General features: G+C 58.3%; 1 protein-coding gene across 1 annotated transcript in view; it reads right to left on the reverse strand.

Annotated features, from left to right (window-relative positions):
* NIN (ninein) overlaps positions 1–16,850 on the reverse strand; it is a gene marked incomplete at its 3' end in the record, with an annotated part of 58,092 nt that extends 41,242 nt beyond the window's left edge. The window contains exons 1-3 of the mRNA XM_082000801.1: positions 16,653–16,850; positions 10,462–10,543; positions 2,931–3,100 (exon numbers count right to left, since the gene is read on the reverse strand). Coding sequence (XP_081856927.1) covers positions 2,931–3,100; positions 10,462–10,543; positions 16,653–16,835 — 435 coding nt within the window. The 5' untranslated portion in view covers positions 16,836–16,850. The remainder of the gene's footprint in view (positions 1–2,930; positions 3,101–10,461; positions 10,544–16,652) is intronic.
* Between the last annotated feature and the right edge of the window lie 9,390 nt (positions 16,851–26,240).

Genomic DNA, 26,240 nt, shown 5'->3' on the forward strand with positions numbered 1-26,240 from the left:
CAGGTGCCTTCAGCTGCAAAGCACCAGAGTCGCATCAGAAACGCGCTTTTGGGGGCAGCAGGCACTATCCCGAGCTGTTATTTGAGGACAGGGCAGTTGCGCTTCGGGACTCTCACATTTGTACATCGGGGACCCGAAAACAACGAGTTTCGGCCTGATCCTCCCAGAAGGTTTTGCTCCGAGAGGCCACGCCATGCTGGAAGCCACTCTCTGCAGAAGCAAACACACAGGTGCTTCGGCAGGCACCCAGGGGACAGAGCTGGGACATGACAGCGGTTTCTACAAACCTGCGGTTAGGAGGGACCTTTCCTGGAGCAGAGCCAGCAGCTGGGGAAGGGGAGATGACAGATGCCCTACGCTGAGGTTTGGAAGTTAGCATGGCCTTAAGACCGGCCACATCCGGCTGCGTACCCAGGGGTGCGCTGCTGGGGACCCATGAGCTAAAGGGTGCTGCTGCCCTACCGCCAGTTTGAGGTTTGTACCCCATGGCCACCAAACCTGGTCTCCATCCCAAACCCTGCACCAGCACCGTCATCGCACAGATCATCGTCGGGTGTAATACAAGGTGAAAAGGAAACAAAAGCAAGGTCAAAGCACTTCCCAAGCACACTGGGCCAGCTCTCAGCTGCCGTGGGCTTGAAAGCCCAACAAGACCCATCACCTGTATCAAGAGTTTAGGACAAACAAGTGACAGCCAGAGCTGGAGATGCACAGCTTTGACCACCACAAGCTTTCACATTGCATTTCTAGGTGCTTTCACGGCCGCAGCTCCATTAGCACCACATCCATAAAGGTACCAGAGCCACTCGTTTCTCATCACCCATCAGCCTAGTAGCACCTATGGGGCCAAACGCGTGCGAGTCGGAGGGAACCTTGGGATCCCTACACCATCCTCTGCTCATGGCAGGGTCAACGCTAAATTCAGACCCGGCTGCTCGTGACTTTGCTGAGCGGCACCTGCACAGCCACCAAGGGATGGAGGTGGCAGAGCCTCTCTGGGCAGCCGATCCCACGTGCAGACCAGCCCTCTGGCCTCTCCTCTCGTGTTTACAGAGACGAGAAGGGGAAGGAAGCCTCTCAGACAGAGCCTGAGCCCTTTTAATTGGCACCGGCTGAAAGAAAGCACCAATTAAGCCACACTGCCCCAGTTCTCAGGCTGGCAAAACACCCTGGGCTGGAGGCAGGCTTGCGGAACGCAGGCAGCAGCGCGCTTTTACGCGCAGCAGGAGAAACCTGGGCAAAGGCTGCTAGTTGCGCCGAGCCCCGAGAAGTCAACGCTTCAGGACTCTCCCACACCGCCCGCTGTTTCAGCCCCGGGACCCCCAATGCCTTCAAGCAATTCATTTCTACGCGTACCGAGAGGATCTTCTTTTAGAGACAAGATAGTAATGCTGAAAAAGGGGATTTCATAAATTCATCCTGATTTTTGCTCAAGTTGCAAGAGAATTAACCATCCCATCCACCCCAAAAAATGCAACAAGAGGTCCCACCAGGAGATCGATGCACCTGACGGGGAGCACAGCATGGTTACACACCAGCTGAGTTAATTGACTGACCTGGTTAATAGACCAGCCTTTTACACCTCCTTGACAGCTAAAACAGAGGAGTAAGATTAGAGTGGCCTCTTCTATCGAGGGCATCGCTTCCCTGGGGGTTGTGGCCAGATGAACACTGATTCCAAGGTCAGGGCAGCCCATGTGGCTTGCACCAGGAGATGGATGAGCACCCCCACCACAGTGGGTAAAGGTTACCAAAAACAGGGTAGGGAAGCTGGCTCCGGTGGAAAAGCTTTTCTTTGAGTTTTTTCATTTGTTTTTAAGCTCAGCTGAATAGGAATAACCCTGGAAACCTGGAAATTGGAAATCTCTCCCTTGCTCCCCCACGCAGGGTTGGGTGTCTCCCTGTGCAGGTAGCTGCAGAGGCCCCCCGCCCGCAAATCTCTCGGAAAGCACAAGTGAAGCCAGGAGACAGAGGAGAGGAAAAAGCAGCAGCACGTCTCCTTCCCACTGGAAAACTGCCGCCACGCACTCCTGAACACACAATCTGAATTGACAATACTTGGCAAACTGGGGCAGGCTGGAAGGAGCCCAGCTCCAGGGAAACGCTGCTGTGGCCGTATGCTAACGCACGCCACCAAACCCAACCACTCGTCACCTCTTGCTCGTCTGTTCTGGAGAAGCAAGAGGAGATTCTGGGGTTGAAAGCACTAGAACAAAGAGAGTCACAAATTTTGATCACAAAACCAGGGACAAAAAGGACGAATCTGGATTTTTGAGCAAGCGTACGTACAGGCATACGTGGGGCATGGGGGATCTTGAGAGCCGAGCAGCTCCCGGGGCAGTTGGCCTTTTCCTTTGGTGCAGGAGCACACAAGCTTTTTGCTGGGAAAATAGGAAGTAGAAGACTGAAAGGAGAAGCTGGTGGCTCTGGATTTAGGGCACCGTCCCAAGGCAGCCGCCTGCCGCGGAGCTCTGCCGCTCGCCACCCCTCTTCTCCATCCCCTCTACCGGAGAGCGCCGGAGCCACGGCCGGGTTTTTGCAGATGAGCTAATAGATGAGGACGTGCTCCTTCTGCTCGCTTAGCTCCCAGCCCACACTTCGTTAGCCACGGAGACAGCGTTTACAGCCCTCGCTTAATTGCTGGCCCACGCCGCAGCCAGCAGCGCGGGGCGGCCAGCGGTGCCAGCACGTCACCGCGCGAGCCCGGCTCCTCCCTGGCTTCCCACGGCAGCCTGCCCGCCGACGGGGACTTGGGGCTGGAGCAAGGGAGATGCCAGCTGGCATGGCTGATCCTTGGGGACAGGCGAGGAGGCGGCCATCGCCTTCGCTGGGAAGACCCCAAGGACATCCAAACCAGCTTAGGATGGCGCGGGGAGCAGTGACATTTGGGGGGTACAGCCCACCCCGGCACCCGGCCCCTTCCCGCTCACCTCCTCGCAGCCGGTGGAAGCGACGTGCGGAGGACACGCTTCCTCGCTTAGCGGCTCGATGACGGTCACCTCGGCAAAGTCCTCCACCGACTCCTGGAACTCCGGCAGGGACCGTCGGCCGTAGCGTTTGCCGCCTTTGATGTACTTGGGCTGTGCTTCTGGGGAAGAATCTGTGAAATTCAAGAACAAAGCACATCGGTAACGTCATTTTTGCAGATCCAGCTCCTGGGTCGCAGCACACAGGACTGGTTTGGTTGTAGCATTTCGAGCATGGAATTGCCGCCACCGTTCCCCCGGGGCAGATGCCAGCGGCTGCTCCTTTCCAGGAGCACTACTCTCACCGTGGTATCAGGCCTGATGGGTTGGAATTGGTCCTGCTCAAAAAGAAAAAAAAAAACAAAACAAAAAACCACCTCACAAAAAGCACAAAAGGCTGTTGCAAAGTGGAATCAGGGCTCCGGCCTCCTCACTCTTTCCCAATTCCCAGATCAAGTTTGCTCCGTTAACGGGATGGCGGAAAAAAGCCCCTCACCCTTGCAAATGCAGCCTCGGATGGCAAGTCAGTTAGGTCTTTCCTCCTTGCACTAATCTTCATTACCAGCGATGGGCAGGTTTAATTAGGGACAGCGTTGCACTTAGGCAGCTCAAGTCTCCAGATTACGCAGACACCTGGGTGAGCGCCGCTGCTTTCGGTGGATTTAAATCACAGCTCGATTAAAAGCGTGAAAAGAACCGCACGAGTGGAAAAAAATTGGGGAAGTTTGGAGGCAAACGTCTCCCAGGGGCCGACGCGAGCAGCTGATACGGGCGACGGCGGGGCAGGTCCCAGCTCGTGCTGTGCAACTAATGCCAACTGCAAGATCTAAATAACCCTTTGGAGTCGTCATCTAATTACGGGGGGGCTCCGCTCACATTCCCGTGGCGAGCTCCTGCCTTCGGGGACTGAATTATCCGGGAGCGCTTGCAGACAGGGATCAAAACAAGAAATAAGCAAGCACGTTTTGGGCTATTTTCAGCGAGAACCATCCGACGTCTGGAGCAAGGGGCAAATTAAACAGAGGACCAAATTAACCAGGGATTCAATTAGGGAAAGGCTCTCTGCCACGCTTTGTTTCAATGTTTGCTAACCTTACCATCCAAACCCCCCCAGGACTCGATCATCTTTATTTTCCGCCACTTGCAGCGTACCGAGGCAGCAGCAAGAGCAAGCTTTTTAAAATTTTATTTGCAGAGCGCTCCGGTACAAAATAAATGCAAGAGTGCAATACTAATAAGGAGCAGGGAAGCTGTTCAACCATCGACAAACGGTACACAGAAAGCAGCGGGTCTCTAAACCGCCCCCCCGCCCAAACGCCTCCTTGGATAATATTCCTTTAGATATGGAAGAAGGCTTCAAGCTTGTTAGAGGGAAAAAAATATTCTGCAACTTAGCTATGCAATGAATTATAAAATACACAGGACTAGGAGTCCTTTGATTCCTCCAGCCTTGCACTCCATCCATCCATATTGCAGCTCTAGGGAACAAACCCGGCGCCCGTGTTTGAACAAGGCCATTTTAACAAGATTTGCTGCAGCTGGGACTCGCACATGAAAGTTGTGTGATGAAGTGCGCCGATAGAAAAATCGCAATGAGACAGGCTGATTAAGTAAGAGCCCGAGAACAAAAGCAAACCTTATCACTCCTATTAAAGCCTGCCCGGTGGTGAACAATCTCCATCGAGCAGCTCTCTCTGAAATGCTAATATTTGTGGCTACTCATTCCCCCATTTATTTTCTCCCTGCCATCTCCCCACCCTTGCAGAAGAGAGCTGGGGGGGGCTTTGGTTGGGGTTTTTCTGAGGAATAATTTTTCCTCCTCTAAGACAGAAACGTACCTCCGCGCCCATCTGTCTTTGGGAAGACATGGGGAAAAAGAAGCCGTAACGGAGCAATAATGAAGCTATGGCTTAATTTCCTTCTGGATTGCCCAATGCTCAGAAGAGTCCTGTTTCCACCCCCCTGCCCCAACAGCATGTGTAACCACCGCTGCAGCTGAAAATGCAGCTGTGTACGGAAACACGGGTGCCTTCACGCCGTGCCGCCCTGCAAGCGCTTTCACAGCAAGCGGGGAAACGGGAGCATCTCCCCACTTCTGTGTTTTAAGCATTTGGAGGCCGGCAGCTGATTTCTCTCTCTCCTCTTTGCTCTGAGCCCCTGGGTGTGCTTGTTTTTCCCTTGCAGTCAAAAAAATCCGAAGCCTGAGAACATCCCTGGGAGGGAAAGGTTCACAGTTTGAGACCAGCAGAAAGTTTGGTCCTGCCTTGCAAAGCTCTGACCTTGAAAGAGGCTGTGCCTGAGCCCAGCTCCCGAGGGGATCCCAGCTCAGGCACCCTGAAATTCTGTTTCCAGAGCCAGGGTGCTTTTGTTAGCACTGGGTTACAGCTCTTCCCCTGCAAGCCTCCCTGCACCTTTGTGCTGCCGGGTGCACGGTGCGGAACAAAGCCCTCGGGCACCGCAGCGGCGTAAGGGATCGCATCCTGCGGCCCCATCCCTGGGAGCACGGACCCGTCTCCTTTGCAGAAAGCCCCACGCGCCATCATCTCCGGACCGGCTGCGCACGGATCCCTCCCGTACGTGCAGCGTCCTCTGAGCCCCTCTGCCCTCCTGCTTTCCCAGCCCAAAGCCCCAGCGCAGCCGCCGGTGCCCCTGATGCTCCCACCATCCCCAGTATTTAGGGAAAGCTGAGCACACGTGCCGGTAAAACAAGCAACCTGTGCTCCCCAAGCACAGAAAGTTCACTGATGAGCTGAACCGAGTTTCTCATTTCCAGCCAAAACTGATGAGGGAGGACGGAAAGAGCTGCTCAATCCACACGTGCTTTCAAAGGCACAGGAGGAAACAGGAGGGAGATGTCAAAAGCCATGCTTCCCGTGAGACAGATGCACAGGAGACAGCCCTGTATGCTATTTATCCCAAATACTGGAAAATGTAGCCCTGTATTGAACACGAGGGGAGGCTGATCTTGCTCGCATCTGACCTTTGGTACCCGCTTCTGCCACCAGCAGCAAGGTGAGATGCTGCTTCTCATAGACCCTCGCTATTATGTGCCTGACGGGGCTGGGGGAGGAAGGAAAAAAATAGGTCGAACCCTCCCTGCTTCCTACAGCCCTCGGCAGCGCGCGGGCTTAGTACAACACGCACTCCGGAGCTGGCGCCTAATTAGACACTGGGGTCTGATCTGCCCCCCTGAACTGCCCCCGGGCTGGGGGTGGGAGCTGCCGGGACAGCAAGCCTCTTGCCTCCCTGCCCCACTGCCTGGGGTGGGTTTGTGGCCCCCAAAGTGCCTCCTAAAAAAAAAAAAACACCAAAAACCCCACTTAAATTTGCATCTCACAAGAACCCCCCCGACATAAGCGCTGCAGACAGAAAGCCATCAATTCCCTGGCTCGCTCCCCCCATCCATCTCGGCAGTTAAACGTCTCCACGGTTAGAGATTTACACTTGATTTTCCGCCTTTCCGGGCTAGATAAGTCATTTCAAAATCCTGCTCTGCCCTCAGATGCTTGGGGAGGAAGGGGGGCTCCCCGCGACGGCGAGCAGCATTTTCCTGGGCCCGGCATCAAAGCCGCCGGGCGCAGACAAAAGGGGTTTTAGAGGAGGAAAACCCTCTCCCCGTGAGCCTGTCCTTCGGAGGAGAAATTAATTTCTTTGCCGCTTAAGATTTGGAAGGGAGGGATCCTCTTTGCGGTGGCAGACAGCCTACCGCTGGGCAAAGCGCATCGCAGCTCAGGTCTGCTAAAGCCTAATCCCCCGAGACGCCAGGTACCGTCTAAACTCCTCCTAGTCCCTGTTTCACACCTCGGGCTCAGCAACTGAGGTGGACACAAGCAGCGGCTGGGTCAGCACAGCCCCAAATCAAGGCTTTTTGCCGAAATCGCCCCGCTCGGGCAGCAGCGCCGGTTTTATACCCGTCCCCGCCCAGATCTGCTTGCGGAGCAGGAGCCAGAGCTTTGCAGCCACACGAGCGACCTTTCCCCCACGGATGGGAGTCCTGCAAGGGCATCATCCCCACCGGCTCCTCTTCGGGAGGGCACTTCTGTTGTCTCCATGCGCTGGGAAGAAAAAAAAAAAAACAGCGCAACAGCCGCCGGTGACAACAGGGAGGATGGCATCAGGCTGCTCTTTAATTTGTCCTGGGTGTTACCGTAATCCTGCGCTCCACCCCGGTAATCCTTCCCTAGCCGGCTTCCAACGCACAGAGCTGACTTTTTATTTGCCATAATGGGGGGAAAAAAGCCCGATTTCCACCACCGCCCCCCAATCACCCACATAACTGACTTTTTTCTCTCTCCCCACCCCTTAAATCTATTTTATTGCCCCCAGACACCCCCCTCACCGCTGGAGAAAGAGCAGCAGCGGCAGCACCCAGCCCGGGTCCCACGGGGCTCCCAGTCCCCGGCCCCGCAGCAGCAGCTCTCCAGGGCACCAAACCCCGGTAATTCGGGCTGTAATTTATCCGCACGCACCACCTCCGTCAGGCAGCTCCGCAAAGGCCTGAGGTGCTGCTGGGGGTGATGGCTCTCCCCAGCAGTCACACTCCTGCACGCGGAAGCTAAAATAACCACTAAAATAAGCCCTACTTTAAGACACATTCAAGCCTTTTTCTGCTTTTCCCAGTCTCCCCCATTTCTCTCCCCAGACACCCCACTTCCCAGCAGAGCTGGGGTTTGCCCGGCCGGCTGATGTTCTGTGTCCCCACACCAATGTCCTCGAGGGGACAGAGCTGGTGGCAGCAGCGCTGGAACTCTGCCTGCCTTGGTTTTCAGGGCTGCTTCCCGGGCAAAGCGCCCGCAGCGTGCCAGCGCCATCCTCCCTTTGGAAAGGGAGTTCAGCTTCTTTGCCAAGAAAAAAAAAAAATACATATACATCAGCTGCTCTCTGCAAGCCTGAGTGCCTCTCCCACCCGCTGCTACCCCCCCAAAACGGGGAAACCCCCATCAGCTGCTTCTGCAGGAACTGCTTTTGCATCCCACGGCAGTTTTGGTTCCTTGTCCCCAGGCTGTGGGTCCCGCTGTGACCCGGGGGGCTGCTCCGTCACTCCGGGGCTCCTCCTGCCGAGCCACCCTCCCTGAGCCGGGCTGCGCCGCACCCCTGGGGACAAGGATGCCCTCCCCTGCCATGTCCCTTCGGCCGCGTAGCACGGGCCGTCTGGGGGCTGCAGGGGAGCAGCCGGTGCGGAGAGCAGAGGCATAAGCCCTCCAGCCGCCCGCAGACCCACGGCACCTTCCCAGCGCCCAACTCCCCAGGTAAAACCACAACATCGAGGCACATGGCCGCTGCCTTGCGGAACAAACTCTGCAGATGCGGCAAACAACCTTAAAATCTGTGCTTTTTTTTATTATTATTATCCAAATTAAATTTTCATTTAAATGATACGATTTGGAGCTCTTGACTCAATTTTTCCCAAGCCCGGGGCAGGCTGTAACACCAACATTTCCACAGTCACTGACAGTTTGACACCAACAGCACAAAGCAGCTTGTTCTCCAAATCTCGAGTTTGATCTAAATTAAAAGAAGCGAAGACTTTGGCGTTAACCGACCTGTCAAAACGCATTAAAAATAAATGCCTCCCAGGCCCGCCCGGTGCAGAGTCCCTACCTGCACCGTGTGCCCTTTGATTACCTGCCATGCAAAACCCAGCTGACAAACATGTCCCCAAGGAGGGCTCTCCAGCTCCAACACAGCCACCCTCCTCTTGCAGGCTGCACTTGTAATTTCCCCTGCGATAACCCCAAATTTAGCCCTTTCTAGAAGATTTATTTATATTTAAATCAAGCCGGAGCTTCTCAGCCATATGATTCCCCAATAAACGCAGATTAGTTCTGGTTTGCCGGGGCTGCCTCCCGCTCCGTGCCAGCTCCTCTCCGAGGGGCTGGAAGGGATCGCAGCAGACCCGACCCCTCGGCAGGCACCAGCGAGGCTCCCCCCTCGCTTCCGAGCCCCCACTGACCTGCCTCAGAAAATTGCATTAAGGGATGGCGGGTGCAAGAGCCGTTATCGCCCATCTCCCTCTAAGCGTCAAGAGCTTTGAAAACAAGAGGTGGGGAAAAAAAAAGGAATAATCATCCATCAATCGCATCTCTTGGGCCCCCGCAGTTTTTGCAGCCTATTTAAGGGGGAAAGTTAGCATTTTGCTAACTGGCTGCGCTCGATGCTCCAGGAGACGAAACCTGGAGTTTCCCTCTCCACCCTTGCTAAGCTGTTCTCTCCTTCGGGGATTTCACGCTCCCGCTGCTCCGGAGGCAGGATTAGGGATTTACATACAGGTGTGACACCGGGCAGACCTCAGCCCCCCGCTCCAGCGGGAGCTGCAGGGGCTCAGCCCTCACCCTGGCCCCACACCTCCCCAGTGCTCCCAGCCCCACCAGCCCCTGGTGCACGGAGGCGGGGGGGGGCACGCCGAAGCCGTGACCCTATTTCCTGCTGCGGGGCTAAAAAGCCACGTTTTCAAGGTATGCTGAAACAAAAGGAAGGAGAAAACGGGACAGTGAGGACTCGCAGCACCCACTGCGTTATCCGACCAGCCCCAGCCTGGTTTGCAAGGGGCTGGTCGTGTTCAGAAGCATCTTTGGGCCAGACTGACTGTCCCCTGCGAGAAACACAGACGCCTCTGAGTAGCTTCCTATGGGACCGAGCTCACCCCGCTCATCTCGGGCACAAGGAGACAGAATGGACTTTAAAATTAAAAAAAAAAAAAAAAAAGGAAAGAAAATCAGTGCTAGGCAGGAGGGGCCCTTCTGCGCTCAGCAGAGTCTCCAGGAGCAGCTCTTGCCGAGAGCTTCCCCTTACAACCTTCACAAAAACCCAGTAGCATCCAAAGCCAGCATGGTTTTCGGTAAGGCACTGCTGTCCCCCGAGGCAGATCCCACCGCCGGCGCCCGTGGAGGCACGGCAGGAGCGCGCCGGCTGCCGGCAATGCCCCCGGCGCGGAGGCTGCCCCGAGGCGGAGCGCACAGACCCCGGGGCCAGGCTGGGGCTTCTGCGCCGGGGTCCCGCCGCCTCGGGGCCTGGCTCCCGGCGAGCCCCGAGGCGCTCGAGGGGACGCGCCAGCCCCAGCCGGGAAAAAGCAGCAGCAGCGTTAAAGCAGCCATTTGATTGCCTGCCCATGACCATCCAGTGCAGCGGGAGAGCTCCTAGAGCCTCCCTGGCCACCGGAAGCGTTGGGGGATAGAGAGAACTCAGCCCATTTAGCAGCCGTGGGACATCTCGAGCATCTGAAGCGCTGTTAGCTGTCTACATGCAGACATCACGTGCCTCTCCGGGCATTTAGATCATGGTAATGGGATATAAATATCTAATAGCTCAGAAAATGCTTTTGTACGAGGGTCCCCAGCAGACCTTAACTCTCCCTTCTCCCTAGGTCTGGGCATCCAAGCAGAAGAGCTTATCTCAGTACCTAAAAAGCACTTTCTCTTCTAAGTTCCTCTGGGAGAGCCACCCACATCTGCCTTGCCAAAGAAAATGTACTATTTTAGATAATTTTAGTATTTACCTGGTTCTTGGAAGTGCTCTTCATTTGAGAGAGTTCTGGATAAGATGAGGATAAGTGCTTCTTTAAATTGATCGAAGTGGACCTGTGGAAAAAAAAAGGAAGAAAAGAGGCAATCAACTGGTGCAGATAATTAAATATCAGGCCAATAATCCAGCAGGGAGACGGGCAGCAATGCAAATCAAACAGACCACACACTGAAACAAGAGCACGCCTGTGTGTGCCGACCACCTCGGCAAGGGGCATGAGTGAGCCTCAGCGCATTGGGGCCTGGAGAAATGACAAGCAGCAACACGAAGACACAGCCAGCCCCTTTGAGCCTGTGGAAAAAATGATTGCTATCACAGAATGACCCAAAGCCACTGCTTTAATGCATTGGTTGTGTTTTTCCATCAAGCAAGAAGCCGAAATAACAACATGTCCAGAGGACTGGGGAGCATCTCCATCACTTGAGGTGACCTGGCCAGGGTCAGTGGCTCCTACAGCGAGACACCAGTCCTGACCAGTGATGAGATACGTGGTCGTGGAAACGCTCTGCTGTCCTAGTTAAGCTTCAGAAAACACCTTCCGAAGTGGAAGGCAGAAAGTCGCACCCTTTCCAGCGCAGCCCTGCCCTGGCTCCTGCCTGCTCCAGCTCCGTGAGGGCCGGACTGGAAACACCGGGTCTGGAGTGCGGCTGTGGGAAAAACAAGGAGGGATGAACCTACCACTGGGCTTTTTGGTTTGTTTTTCCCCTTTTCCATGTGTGTCTTCCTGGAAAGCCTCACTGCCACAAACAGTTGCAAAAGCGCTACGGCATCCTTCACAGCCGCGCTGGGGAATGTCAGCAATTCCAGCCGCGGGGGACGGAAACCCGGGGACAGCTGGGGAAGCTATTTGACACGGGTCAGTGGTGAGGCTGAGCCGGCCACCGCGATCTCTTTGGGCTAAATAAACCTCGGGAGAATTTTTAGCATTGAACAAGAGACTTTGCATTTAAAGGACCCCCCGAGGCTGCTCTTGCTGGCGGGTCTGACTGCTGCGAATCCAGCACCAGGGGCAGGAGCCGCAGCCGGAGGGGTTTTTAATGCCGCTGAGGGAGGTACAGACAGCAAAGTTCAGGTCTGAAGTTTGCCAGCTTGTTTTCAGGGTTGAGCCAGCCCAAAAAAAGAGCAACGTGCTCCCCGGCAGGCTGGGGCCGACAGCCGAGCTGGGGGCTCGGTGCAGGGGAGCACCTCCCACCGCAGCTCAGGCGGCGCGAACCTCCGCCGCGGTTTAAAACACAGGCTCCCCGAGTAATTAAACAGTTCGAAATATGTTCAGCAAAGAAACTTGTCAGGGATGCCTTCATCCGAATACTAATTGCTGCCATTCATTTCCGAGGGCTGGTGTACTTCAAAAGGACAGTTTACAGAGATAGGAGAATTTGCCTGATTAAAAAAAACTTGACATTTAGACTAAATGAGGATGAATAAAAGATGAGGGTGTTCGAATAACAGGTGTCCCCCCCCACGGGATCTTCTTGCTAAGGGAACGGTGACAACAGCCACGGGGACAGACAGAGCCGGTCCCTTGGAGGGGTGCTGGGGACGGGTTTGGATGGGACCTCACAGCAGCAAGACAGTAAAATAAAACCCACTTTGCGTCACTCGTGCAAACACATCGAATGAGAGGGCAGAGTAAAACCGCCCGGGCAGGGGCGCAGAGCACCCCAACACATAACCTGCTCTGCCTAAGGAGCCCCACAACTTGCGTTTGCCAAGAAGCACTAACGAAGGGGAGGAAGGAAGCAGGGGGGCTGAGCCCTCGCTGCCGCAGCTGCGCGCGGGACAGATGGCTCCGGCCTCGAAGCCGCAGAGCAATTTTACCGTGACCACCACGTCCAAAGAAGCCCGTGGAAGATGAGGCTGTGGGGCAGGAGGTGGCCATCCTCCAGCGCCCCGTGCCAGCACCGCGCTCGACGCCGCAGCGGCGTTTAAAAAAGTAAAATGCGAATCAGCAGCGCAGAGCCAGGCAGCGAGTGCTCGCACAGGCTCCGAGGGGTCCCGCGACGCCTCCTGAGCGGCAGCGCCCAGCTCCGTAGGTGCAGCCCGAGCTGGCAGAGGGGGGGGTCTTTTTCTTCAGGAAAACCTCCGGCCCAGCCTAACACCAGGTAACCGGGAAAAACGGTATCTGTTTGCGGTGCACGTTTGACCGTGGTTGCCGCACGTCTGTACACAAGTTAGAGAAACGCAACTGTTAAAATTAGAGCTGTGCTCAAGGAGGAGCCAGGCAAGGCAGCCTGCGGGACAGCAAAGCCCCGAACGCTACCACAGCTCACGTTTTACAGAAAGCAATCCTTTGCCGCTGCTCCCCAGCAACGTCCTCTCTCCATATCCCCATCCCATTTAAAAGCCAGCGTGCACGCAAGAGGGGACGCGCATCCCCGCGAGATACGGCGCGAGCGATGCCCACGTGAAGCACCCCACGCTCGCGTGCTCGCTACCCGCACGCCTCCAGCGCCCGTGTGCTGTGACGGAGGGTCACGCTCCTGCCTGGAAAGCCCACGCCAGGGGTCTGTGGGCTCCCCACAAGTGCAAGGGACACTTCCAGGGATGCGACAGCCCGTGTGGGCAGGCACAAACCTGCAGCAACAGCCTTTGGTTTCTGCTTAGAGAATATTCTCAGCAAAAGGACGGGCCTGGGGAGGAGAGCACTAACTGCAGCAGCGCTGCACGAAGCACCGTCCTGGACAGCAGCCTCAGACACAAAAACTTTGCAACCGCAAGGCAGAAAGTATACGGCAGCAAAACAGTGTTGGGGTGTTTGAAGTTTAATGCTTTTTTCAAGGAGCTTGACTGAATTTGGGGTATTCTGGAACTGGCGCATCTGCTCACGGGGGCTTCGAACAGCAACCCGAGGGCTGATGCAAGCCAGCCCGCACACAGCGGAGTTTGGGAGGCAACGGCAGGGTCTGCGCTGGTGCCCACCCAGGGGCGTGGATCAGGGACAGGACACGTGTCCCGATACACCCCACGGCGAGACCAGGGCCCTGCACAGTGCTGGGGGCACGTTAAGTCCCTGGTGAGGAGAATTTTCCCAGAACAAGTAAACCGGCGGCGAGCAAGACTAATATGCCGTACAGGCACGACGAGCCCCGCCCAGCTTCCCCACGGAAATCAGGGACCAACCAAGCTGCCTGCTGCTGAGCAACCCCGGCACCTTTGAGGAATCTTGACGCCCGCTTTAAAACAAGTTTCCTATGAAGCCGTGACTTATTAGCACTAGAAGGAGAGCGTGTATATGCCGAGCTACCCGCTGCTTCTCGCTGTTTGTCTTTGCGATGCAAAGCAGCAGCCTGCAACCTCGGTCTCTCCGGGGCAAGGCAGCATCGGTGGCTCCTTCCAGCTCCCTCTCCTTCACCTTCGAGCATCTTCGCTCAAAGCCCCGTCCCTGCTTGCAAACCCCTTCCAGCAGCGGCAGCCAGACGGTTGCGGAGGGAAACGGTCAGGTGGGGAAGACATCGGAACAGGGCAACCTTGCAACCAAGTCTTCTGCCTGGCACGCAAAAAAGCCACCGCGCATTACGGGGAGCAGCGTCCCAGTGGGCTCAGAGGGAGTATAGTTGCAAGAGGTCACCAGCCGAAGCGCTGAAGGGTGCTGAGGGGTGAAACCCCACGCCGCAGCGTCCTTGCTGCGGGCTGGCTAACGTGACGGCGCAGGAGCCGAGCGAAACCTGAACGTCCCTGCTTGAGGGCAGCCGTGAAGGACAGTCCTCGCGCAGGGTCCGGGGGTGCCCGACTTACCGCCGTCCCTGCAAATCATACAACCGCAGTCATCGCCGCGGCCCGTGAGCGCTGTCCCCGAGACGCCACCCCGCGTTAGCCGCTAATCAACGGGCACGGCCTCTCTGAGGCCGGACGAGAAGCGCGTGCCTGCGCCCGTCCGCTAAATCCCGCAGTCAAGCGCGAGGGGCCCCGGGGAAACAGCCTTCCCGAGGAATCCCAGGAATTGCTGTGAGCATCGCCTCCGCACGCAACCGTGCGACGAAAGCGGTTCTGGGAGGGTTTGGTTCCGCCGCGAGCCCGGAGACAGCGGGTGCCCGCTAATCCCCCAAGCATCGCCCACGGCGGGAAGGCAGCGCGTGCGGCCCCTCGCCGGGACGCCCGCCCCGTGCCCGCCCCGGCAGCCCCATCACGGCGCGTTCACCCCCAGAGCAGAGTCCCCGGCACAAAAGCAAGCACGTGGCCCCAGCGAGTCGCCCCTCGGCAGACAAAACCATCCCCCGCTGCCCCCTCCCCGGTGCCCTCCCATAAGACCCGGCCCCTGGAAGCGCAGGGAGACAAAAGCTGCTCCCACCGCCCGGAGGGACCATCTGCGGCAAGGAGCCGGCGGGGCAGGTGCAAGGAGCCTGCGCTCGGGGAGCAACGCGTTTGCTGCTATTCTCCCGACGAGCTCCCTGGGAAACCCGGAGGATTCGATAGCTATGACATCCGGCTCGCGCGTAGGCAGGGACCGTTGCTGCCGCCAACGAGCGCAAACGCCGGGGAGACGTGAGGAAACGCTGGAGACGAAGATTATTCTGACATTCAGGTTGCAGGTTGTAAAGCGAGAACCGTGCCCGAAGACGAAGAGGTGGGGAATGAAGTAAAACTGCTCCTCGGGACGCCTCGTGGCCCGGGATAGCTCGCGGGGATGGAGCTCCTGGCTGGAGCAGGGCGAGCGTGACCCGGCACTTGGGAGGCTTTAGCAGAGGCTTTTTGGTGCCGTCGGGCTGAGCGTTGACTGCGTTTAACTTTGCTTTTCACCCACTCCGAGCAGCTCAGAGGGATGAGCACTGCTGCTTTAGCCCCGACCAGCTGTGACAACCATATCTTTAGTACCGCTCCTCCTTTCCCTCTATCCCCGGGTCCTGCGAGCGGCAAAGCCGGGTAACGGCATCCGAGCGGTGGAAGCTCAAGACGGCCGAGCAGCGCAGAAAGTCTGCGGTGCTCAAGCAAATGCGACACTGCAGCTTCCAAAGCTCAGACGTCTCTGTCTGGATCCATCCCCGCTCCCGCGCCAGCGCTGCTCGCTGTCAGCAGAAGGGCTACGGCCCCAGGGCAGGTGAGGAAGAGAAGGCTTTATTCGTTACAGGAATTATTTTGTAACGTGAAAACTGCCGTTTGATAGGAAATCGCAGTTGGGACGGCTGCTTAGCTCATGTCTATCGAGCGCCCTGGCTGCCCCGCTCTGCGTTTTCTGATTTTAATGAGCAGCGATGGGATTTCAGGGTGATTTTGAAGGAAGCATCTGATGCAATCTGAGCACAGTGTGCTGGGAAGGAGGTAACTCAGGAGCACACGGACACCCATGCTGAACATGAAGGTCCCCAAGGGCAAGCAGCTTGTGCTCAACACCCTGGCATTTAACTCTATAAAGGGACAACCACAACTGAAAAAAATGGCTTTGGAAAGCACGGTGTGCTCACCAGCCACGGCTCCCGTCTACAGGCTGGCAGGACGCTGCAGCCCCGCAGAAGGAAGGAGCCATTTGTCCCCAAAACCCTATTCTAGGTGGGTCTGCGATAATCGCAGCTGCCTGTAGACACCAACATCAGGGAGCATGGACAAAGGCAGCTCAGCCAGCGACTTTAGAGAAACGTGCACGACTGCATGCAGCCCCACCAGTTTAACTACAGCTTAAGCCAATGTAAATCACAGGCTCAAGCCCTGGCTTTAGGTCCCCATCGCATCCCAAGCACCGCGGTTTGTGCAAGCACCCGGCGAGCTGGTTCGGGGAGATGACCCAGGCCAGCAGCAGCACGAACCGGTGCTGGGGTGCACGTGTGCCGCGTCAGCCAGCGGCCGAGCGCCGGCATCGGCGCAAGGGCAGCGGGGACCCGGCGCTTGGTCTGGCCTTGGACGCTGGGAAAACACACCCTGCATCAGTGCAACGCCAGCGCACAAGGCTGAGCGTAAAGCGGTGGTTTCTGAGAGTTTCGACTGCCTCCATCAGCAAGCGGTTTCCTTCCCCGTTATCGCTGTCGGAGGCCACCCTGCGCCCACCCTGCTGAACAGAACAACGGACCTTGCAAGTCCTGCAGCCCCAGAGCCTCGGGGACCTTGGACATCCACAAATTACAGGCATTCAGCCTCTTTTCATCACCCACCCACGTGCGCAGGAGCAGCCGCCCCGTGCTGCCTTGCTCCCAAGCCCCCGACCCCCCCATCGCCCCCCCATCGCCCCAGCCTTACCCTGCCTAGGAGGTTGCCTTGGAGGAGGGTCTGCTGCAGCGCCGGGGCCACCTCCTCCAGGTGCAGCATGTGGCAGAGGTCGGTGAGCTCCTCCTGCCCCAGGGACCCCGTGCCCATGCTGTCAAAGCTGTCAAAGAGCTCCTTGAGGCGAGCTTCATACTGGTCCTGCTCAGCTTCATCCATCCCATAGCCTGCCACACTCACCTGTGGGGAGAAACGGGGCCGGTGAGCATCGACCGCAGCACCCATGGCACGCAAAGGTGAAAAACCCCAAGGGCTGGTGCAGGGGCAGCCCACGAGACCATTTGCTGCAGTTTTTGCCCACATGAAGTGCCCCTGGTGCTCTCCCACCCCTCCAGCCTCTGGCATCCCACCGGCTGAAGCCAGAAGTCGCACGGCAGAAAGAGCGAGGGGGAAATAAAAGGAAAAAAAAGCCTGCAGAGCCAAACCCTCCAGGCGGGGACAGCCCGGGTGGCTGGGACAGCCCCGGGGCGCACGTCCCTACCTGCCACCTCGCGCTGGCTCCACGAGCAGCTCATTTGGCTCGGCTGGAGCAGCTGAGGTGCTGCAGGGGAAAATTGTTCCCTTGATCTCCGCTGGTTCCCAGGTGGTGCAGGTGATGCTTTGCCCACCTCAGCAAGAAGATAAAGAACTATCAAGGCAGCAACAGCTCACCAGGGGCAGGGAGCGAAGCGGGGGGCTCTGCCCGTGGAGGGGAGGGCAGGAGATCCCAGCCGCTGCCTCTCCCCCCACCCCAAACACTTCAGGCCAGCCAGCCACTACGTACACGAACATAAAACACATTTTTGCACAAAATCTGCTCCTTTTTACGCTGACCTGGGAGCGTGCCGGGAGCCCCGGCATGCCATCAGGCCTGTTGATGCCAGCGTGCAGCACCTCTGCGTTCCGCCACAACCCCGGCACAAAGCCACACGGTGCCCCGTGCCTGGGGAGGACGCGTCCCCGCTGGGTCACTGCCCAGTCCCACGGCACCCGCTGCGCTCCTCTCCTTTAGGTATTTCAGGTCAAGCCCCACCTGAAGGCAGAGAAGCATTTGACGGGGGACACTGCGAGGGCGGCAGCAAACCCAGCCCCAGAGCAAAGCCGACCCCAGCATGGCGACGGCCGAAAGGTGGCTGGTCTCCTGCACCAGCAAACAAAGCCCGGGCAGTTTCCCCACCACTTGCCCAAGGGCTTCATCCTTCCCTCCAAGTCAACAATTTTTCACCTCTCTCATCCCGTCGCTATCCAGAGCGTCACAGCCCCAGGAACTGTTTTGGCAGGGGAGCAGGGAGGGAAATTTCCTGCCCAAAACGAAGGATCCGGCTGGCAGCCATTTAGGCAGCCCGGCTGCGGGGCTCCCCGCCGGCCCGGGGCAGCGGCAGCAGCGTAACCCAGCGCCACGACGCAGCCTCGGCGCACGCGGCACCGCAGCCGTCATCGCCGGGGTGCGCCGAGTGGCAACGGGCATCGCAGGGGCCCGGTGCCCCAAGGACAGATCTGGGCACCCCGGGATGCTCAGCCGGCCTCAGACTGTCGCCCAGAGCCAGCCAGGCCTCCGTGTGAATTTTGGTTTGCCCGTGCTGCTGCGCCGGATTTCCCAAGGCAGGGGGTCCTACCCAAACCCCCTCACCACGCAGCTCTGCTACGGAGCAGCCACCTCCCCTCCTCCCTCTCGGCATCGCAGGGTTCCTGCGGCCGCCTCTGTCTCCGGCAGCGCTCACGCACATCCCAGAACGAGCGGAGCTGCCCCGACTGCAAGGTGCAGCCCGATCTCCCCCCGGCCCGCTGCTGCAGCCTTGAGGATCGCTCTGGTCTTTGAGAGCGTCGTGAGCCACCGCAGCAGCTCGCAATCAGAAAAGCCTGTCCCACCAACGCGGCGGGATAACTGGGAAGTCTGCGGGGCTGACGCTGCAGCAGCCGTGCCCTTGGTTTCGCCTACCGAGGGATGCAGGGCGGGCACCCAGCGGCGCGCAGGGTCCACGGGACAGAAACAGCCCAGCCCGGCTGTCCTTCCTGCCGCGCTGTCATGGGTGAGGACGGCAGCATTGCCAGACCTCTTGGAAGAGCAGACACAATCCCTGCCATGCCCACAGCGCTGTACCTGAGCCTCGCACCCTCAGCATCTCGTTTTTCCCCCCCTCCGGATGCCTCTCGATCTGCTTTAGCAAAGCACCCAAGCGCTGAGGGTGCAGATGCGTTTGCATTCAACCCAGGGTGCAAAGGAGGAGTCAGCACCCAAAACCTCAGGTGCCTGCAAGCAGAAGACAGGCAATAAACCAGTTTGCTAAAACCATTCTCACGCCGGCAATCCCGTTTCCTACCTGCACCCATGGGGCTCGACGGTGGCTGCTGCTGGGTACCGGCGTCGGGAGAGCCCTGCCCACCCCGGCCGTACCCCCCGCAGCCCCCAAACTCACAGCTGAGCCTGCAGCAAAGGTGACTCTGACCCACGGAGTTTCCCAGCCATTTCTGAGCCTCTTATCTTCAGGGTCAGCCACCTCCTGCCCCCCAGAGACCTCTCCAGCACCCGACCCTACTTCCACACTACCAGAACCAGTTCCCCCTGTTAGACAGCACGCAGAGCTAAATGCCACCTCCCAATGTGTCCCTGAGCACCCATGCTGCCGGAGCATTGGGGTCACCCTCTCTCGGTGCCGCACCAGCAGGCAGCCCCCAAATCTTACCCCGGATGGGCTGAGGGAGGAGGCACCGAGGAGTCCATAAAACCAGCAAGAAAAATACAATCCCCAAAGGATAAGAGCATCGGGTGCACAGTCCCAGCCTGGGGCCAGACCTGCCCGACAGCCCGGGTGAGTTTTTGGCAAGGGCACGGCGGCCCCGGCAGCCTCGCACGTCCCCATGGCGAGGGACGGTGGGAGCTCACTGGGCTCCGCCGCAGCTCGGTGCAATGCAGCCACCCCTGCGCAGCCCGGGGAGAGGATTTCGTGCTTTCCAGCATAAAAAGCGTCAGAAATAAATAAAGAAGGGCAACCCTCTTCGCCTACCTACAGTCAGTCAATGACGGCGAGCTGCCAGCAGCAAGGCGATCCCGCACACATCCTGCGCAACCTCCATCTTAGGAAGCCGGCTCCGGCACACAGCCGGCTGCGCAAGGTGACCCAAGATGCCTACTCCCGGCTGAATTATTCAGCAGCGCTTCGAGAGGGGGAAAAAAAAAAACACTCAACAACCAAACAAACCCAACCCTCCTACCTGATGAGCTCGTGAGGCTGCCTGGCATCACCCAGCAAGTCAAAATAATGAGGTCAGCGGCATCAGAGACCCGGCGCGCACAGCCACCCTCCGCACCCGCGCGCCGGAGCTGCCGCGTGGGGTCGGGGATGAGAGACTGGCAGCAGAGAAAGGGCTAAGAGGGGAGTGGAACACAAGAGGCACACAAAGCCAGAATTAAACCCCAGCCTTTCATCCCCGCTCCAGATGGGCCAGCAGCTGAGATGCAGGAGGGCGGCCCGGAGTCGGCAGAATAATAGGGGCGGGCGGGCGGCAGCTGAGCAGGGGGTCCCCGGTCCCCTGCATAGGGCATCACTTTGTTCAGATTTATAGCTGGCCTTCTGTGTTGTGTTAAGTCCCCCAAAACGGCCGGCAGACGGCACAGAAAGGTGCAGGTTTAGGAGAACTACTTGGGAGTCATAACCACATTATTCTTTATTTCTCTTCTCCCTATAACAAGTCCCGGGAAGCAAAGCACTCGGGGACGATGAGAAAAGGAAGTTTTCACCGGCGTTTCTTTCCTTCCTTTAAATCCACCCCCTCCTGAGAGCCAGATAACCTTCACAGCACACAATGTAGAGGCCTGATACGACTCAATTCTCAGCTAAATTTAACTCAAACAATATAGGCTTAAATGGTAATTATCGCTTCGCATATTAAGTGCCTGGAATCAATATCAACCTCCAAGCTTTAGCTTTGAAATAATGAAGACACAGATTACCCGGTCAGTCAATGGCACCATCAAGTAAAAACACTATAATTAGCACAATGCCTTTTTTTTTTTTTTTTTTTGGTGCAAAACAGTATTAATGCAAAGACACGTTTGCTGCTGTGCAGTGGGCACAACATGGAGATTTCAGGGATGCTCTGCCCGGATACCCCCAGGGGCTGCATCACCCACCACCCCTCTCCAGGGCGCACGGCTATGGGCTACGCTGCCTCCGTCCCGACCAGCCCTCCAAAGAAGGCAGCAGCCTCGAGCAACTCATCTCCTTCAAGGGACAGCAAGGAAAATGTTGCTTTCGATGCTACTCTTGATTGCCTCAACTCAAACGAGGGCCTGGCAATTAGCAGTGCGTAAGCGCCCAGCGGAGCCACATCACGTGGCCACCTCCAAAACACGAGCACCCGAGACGTAACCGTCCGGCAGCAGCCACCCTGCGCTGAAGAGCGAGGCCACGCGTGGGCAAGTTAAAAGCAACTTGCCTTTCCCTCTGCGCTTGGGACGATGGGGGTGACAGGAACACAGCTGGCAAAAACCACCAGGACCCCAGTTTGTAATGGCAGGGTTTATGATGGGATGCCCAGCAGCCACCGAAACCAGATCCCTAAGCTCTTGCTGGAAAGCCGGAGCTGGGATTGTCTCATCTAACTCATTATCTCCTTCCCCTAATGAACCGTCTCACCCATCGCAGCTGCGGCTAAGCTGCCGTGATTCACTGCGTACACCCTTTGGGGTGCACCCCCACGCCGCTGCCCGTGTCAGGCCGACGTCTGAGCTCAGCCCACCCACAACACCCCGTCCCCTCTTGGGGAGCAGCGGCTCCATAAAGGGTCACGCCGAGAAACCAAAAGAAAGGGCAAAAAAAGCCCAAAAGGACAACGAAGCACCCAAATATCAGTAAATCACTTGACAGCGCGCCTGGCTCTTCAAGGGTCACCACCAAAGTCAGCTTTACAGCTGGCGGTTCCTCCTCCCCATTGAGCACAGTCATAATTTTTGCAGCCCGGCGCCGGCTGCTTTGCACCTCAATGCCACCTCTCACCGTGCTCCCCAAAACACGGCCAAACCCTCCAAAGTTGGCAGAGAAAAGGGATTCTGTTAACCAAGCTCCACTCAGATTAGCAAAGCAGTGATGGCATATAAAGCGCTATAAATTTATGTAAAGAGCTTCAAAAGCAGCGTAGTGTTTTGAATATTCACGCCACCCCGGTATTTGCATTGTAATAGGGCCTTTCAATAAGCAGCCTTCCCCTCAGTAAGGGGAAAAACAAAGCGCCCATCTGTTTCGGTTTTGCAAATCGGGCTGGAGTTGCGCTGCAATAACTCGGGGAGCCCTGGGTGCGATAAAGCCCAGGGTACAGGCACAAAGCTGATTATTTCAGAAGTAAACAAAGCAAGTCGGCAATTTATCCAGCGACGCCTCGCGCTCCGGGAAAGAAGAGATTTGGTAATTCCCGCCGAGCTCAGCCCTGCGCCGGCTCCGATAAACCCAGGCCGTGCTGAATCACGGCGATAACGCCCCGCATCCGTCGCGCGGCGGGGACCGCGCAGCGAGCCTCTCGCCGTCATCCCCGCTTCGGTGAGCAAATGAGAATGAAACGATGGGAAGATGGGCAGGATAAACCCACCCACCCAAACTGACACCCACTCGCACGGCAAATCCCCGGGGCACCCGGCTCCGGCAGCTGACCCTCCCAGGCTGCGGATTTGGGCTTTCCTTGGCTCATGGCCGTGGCCTCATCCTCAGCCGATGGGCCAGAGGTGATGGGCCCACGGTTTGCGACCAGACAGCAGATGCCGTCTGCCACCCTGGTGACGGCGAGGGCTTCGCCAATGACAAGACAACCGCCGTTATGAATGTCCCCAGCTGCAGCCGGCTGCCGCCTCCGCTCCGCCCGGCGGAGACTGGTCCGGAACTGGCTCCCACCCAGTTTTGGGGCGTTTGGAGCACCCCTCCAGGGACGGGAGAGGGATGCGCCGCAGGATGGGGTGCCCTTGGCAAGAGGGAGAACAGCACCCAGCGCCGCTCGCCCCGCGGGGGCTTTTGCGTGGCCCCCACCCACGCAGGCACGCCTCCGCGCCCACCCACGCCTTAAAACCCCCACCGCACCCTCTGGCTACGAAAACCCCGTCCCCACCGCCCCCTCCAGCACGCACGCCGCTTCCCCGCACACCCACCTCGCCGCGGAGCCCCTTCCCCGCCGCCCCGCACAGCCGGCCGGACGCCCCGGGAAGGGGCGGGCTGTGCCCCGGCACCGCCCGCGGAGGAGGGACCAGCGGCGGACGGGGGTCGGCAGCCCCCCACGCACACCTCAACCCACCCACCCGCGCGCGGTGCTGGGCCCCGCTCCCCTCGCGGGCTCACCCGGCAGCGGCGCGCAGGGAGCGGGCCCGGGGGAGGCGCTGCCCCCGCATGCGGCGGCGGTTATTGGGCCGCGGCTCGGGGGCGGCCCCGGGGGTGCGGGACGGCCCCGGGGCGGGGGCGGCCTTTGTGCGGCACCGCCCGGGACCGCCCCCCCCCGGCACCGGCGGCGGCCCCGTGCCTGAAGGCCCCGGCACCGTGGCACCCCGCCCTGTCCCCGCCGCGCCGTGCCTGCGGGGTCGGCACCCCCCCCGGGGCTCCGTGCGGGGCCCGCGCTGCGCCTCTGGGCACCCAGCCCCTCCGCTCACCGCAGCACCCGTGGCAGCTCGGCACACCCACCCGCCTGTGCCCCCCATTTGCATTGGGGGAGACACAACCAAGGGACAACCCTCTTGCCCCACGAGCCATCCCGCGGCAGGGCTCCAGGGCGCTGACGCGCCATCCATGGGCACCAACACGTCATCCATAGGCACTGACACGCCACCCATGGGCACCGACGCGCCATCCATGGGCACCAACAAAACTCAAACCCTCACTTACACCTCAGCAGCCCTCATTAGAGGCTGGAGCTCAGCGCCAGCAGGTATGGGCTGAGTGGCAGGGAGCTTGTGGTCCCCAAGGGTTGTGGCTTGTGGATTCTCTGGTGGCTAATAAGAGGTTCAGCTCACACTGCAATCTGCTCTCGCACAATTGCATGGGCTTATTTTGCTGCTTTTTTTTTGTGAAAATGTAATAACTTTTTAAAAGTAATAACTTTTAAGCCCTCTTCCCTTTTTTAAGGCAACTCTGAAATTGGTCTGCAGGTTCAAAATATTTTTGGGGGAGGAGCAAGGGAAACACAAAAGCCTCGCAGCCAGATGCACGGATGCGCAGCGGGTTGCATAAGCCTTGCTTCGAGAGGAAACCAGGCTTAAAACCCCACGAGACCCTACGGTGGAGACCTGGGCTGGTTTGCCATGCAGTCCCACTGGCTGCAACGGGGACACCCGGGACACCACACGTGAGCTAAAAAACATAATAAAATATTTAGCCCGCAGCAGCAGCTGGTGTAGCTCTGCTGCCCGAATGTACCCGCTCGGCGCGTCACTGCCGCTGCCCCAGTGCCAGTGCTGGGGCCGTGGGACACGGCAGTGCCAAGTGGGTTCCCCAGCACCAAGCAAAGCCCTGTCCAGGGATGGGACCGTGTCCCCGCAATGGTGGAGGCGAGGAAAGGTGGCTTTAAAGGGAAGGGGGCCTTGGCGAGAGGCTTTGCTGGACAGATGTTAGCAGCCACGGCTTTGTGCCGGGGCAGGGCTTTTTGTTTTGGTGTTTAACATTTGCCATTTTTCTCCGACGCTTTCTTCTGCTCTGACACTTGCTGAGGGTTTTTCTTTCTTTTCTTTCTCTCTCTCTTTCCGCATTTGCTTTTTCATCCCCGGTTCAAACACTTTTCCACTGTGTATTATGTTGAAGTTGAAACCATCTGGTGCTTTGTTCTGTTGTGAGCCCGGCGAGTGCCGGGACCTTTATCCTCTTCACCCTCCTCCTCGCCGCAACAGCACCGGTGCCTCGCTAATCCAAGCGACAGCCCCGAAAAATCTCCGCTGTCACCCAACAAAGCAACTCGCCACGCGTTCGCATGCGTGCAGCTGGATGGGCGATGGGGACATGCAGCATGCGCGGTGTCCCCGTGTCCCCAGCCAGCCCACGGGGTTGCACAGACCCCGGGCTCGGCAGTGCGGGGCTCTATCACTGCCGTGCAAATTCCTGACTCATTTTTAGGACCAGCTGTTAGCAAAGGCATCCTGATTTTATTTTTCCCCCCGTTTTCCCACAGGAGGAAAACATGTTTCTAGGAGCCCCGGAGTCCCGCCAGCCTATTTTTGGAGCCCCCTTCCAGCAAGCAGCTGCATTTGAGGATGGCATTTGCGGCAAGCGCCTTGCGAGCAAGCTCGGTGGAAGGAAACCTCCGCTCGCCCGCGCCATCACGTACGACACACGCCACAAAAATAAAAAAGAGGCACATGGGAAGATCCGGGACTGCTGGACATGAGCTGCCTCCCACGGCCGGGCCGGACCCAGCAGCACGGCTGAGCTTGGGGGCTGGCACGGAGCCACCCAAAAATGGGGTCAGTGGCCATGGGCGCCTGCGCAGGCTGTGGGTGACCCCTCTGCGAGGCCGTGGGCACCCGGTCCCTGCAGAAACACCCTCCCGGCAAGGCTCTCGCTGCCCCGTCACGCTTTCCTTCCCATTTCCCCGGCACAATGGGCCGCTTTGTTCTGCGGGGGCCAGGAAAGGTCCGGCCGCGGCCCGGGGAGCTGGGGGGGAGCCGAGAGCTGCCCCTGCCTTCCGGGGGTCTCCTCCCGGTGCGCCGTGCCGGGTGAGACACCCTGCACCCCGGCCTCCCGCCGGGCCGGGGGGAAGCAGGGCCACAAAATAGCAAAAAAAATTTGCGAAGTAAAAGCCACGAAACCAGCAGCAAAAAGTAAACTAAGGGGGCATTTAGGAAAAGACGCCGTAGGAAAATCCAGACAGAAACTTCCCCCTCTCACAGCTGGCGGGGAGAGAAGTTCGGAATGAAATAAGCCCAAACTTTGATTTTTTTTTTTTTTTTTTTTTTTTTTTTCCCCGTAAAACAATGGCGAGCCGCGCTCAGCCGCCGCGGTGTCACGCCTCCTCGGCCGCGGCTCGTTGCTGCCATCGCCCGTCCGCCTCCCGCCGTACAAACCGCATTTCCGCCACCGCTGCTCGGGCCTAATCCTGCGCCCCCCTCAGCTGCTGCAGGCGGCTCCGCTTGTCTGTCTCCCCCAGCACAGGAGACCCTCACGTTTGCCATGCCAGCTCCTTACGGACAGAAGTCTTGGCACGGCCGCGCCGGCCCGGTGCGCACGCCGCATTGCCGAAGCATCTGCCATAACTCCGTGCTGATCCCCTCCGGTTCCCGAGCCCCGTTAGGCACCGCTGGCCGCACCCTGCCCACCCCTGCGGGCAGCGAAGCCCCGCGAGCGCTGTCCCCCATCATCTGCGTGGCAATGCCCTGCCGCGTGCCCCAGCTGCAACCCAGCACCCGCTGGGAACGGGGAAAAAACGGGGGTGGAAGGAAAAAGCCGGATCTGCTGGTCTCTTCCGCTGTCCTCCTGCCCCTGTGGCACGGGACGAGCAGCTTGCCCCCGGCTTGTGCCACCTTATTGCAACATCTGCTGACGGGGAACGCGCACCCACGTGCCCACGGCCCCGGTGGCCCCGGTTTGACCGGACCTGTTTGCCTTTGGATTTGCCTTTGGGGTT

This window comes from Phaethon aethereus (assembly GCF_964289735.1).
Source record: "Phaethon aethereus genome assembly, chromosome: 5".
Classification (NCBI taxonomy): domain Eukaryota; kingdom Metazoa; phylum Chordata; class Aves; order Phaethontiformes; family Phaethontidae; genus Phaethon; species Phaethon aethereus.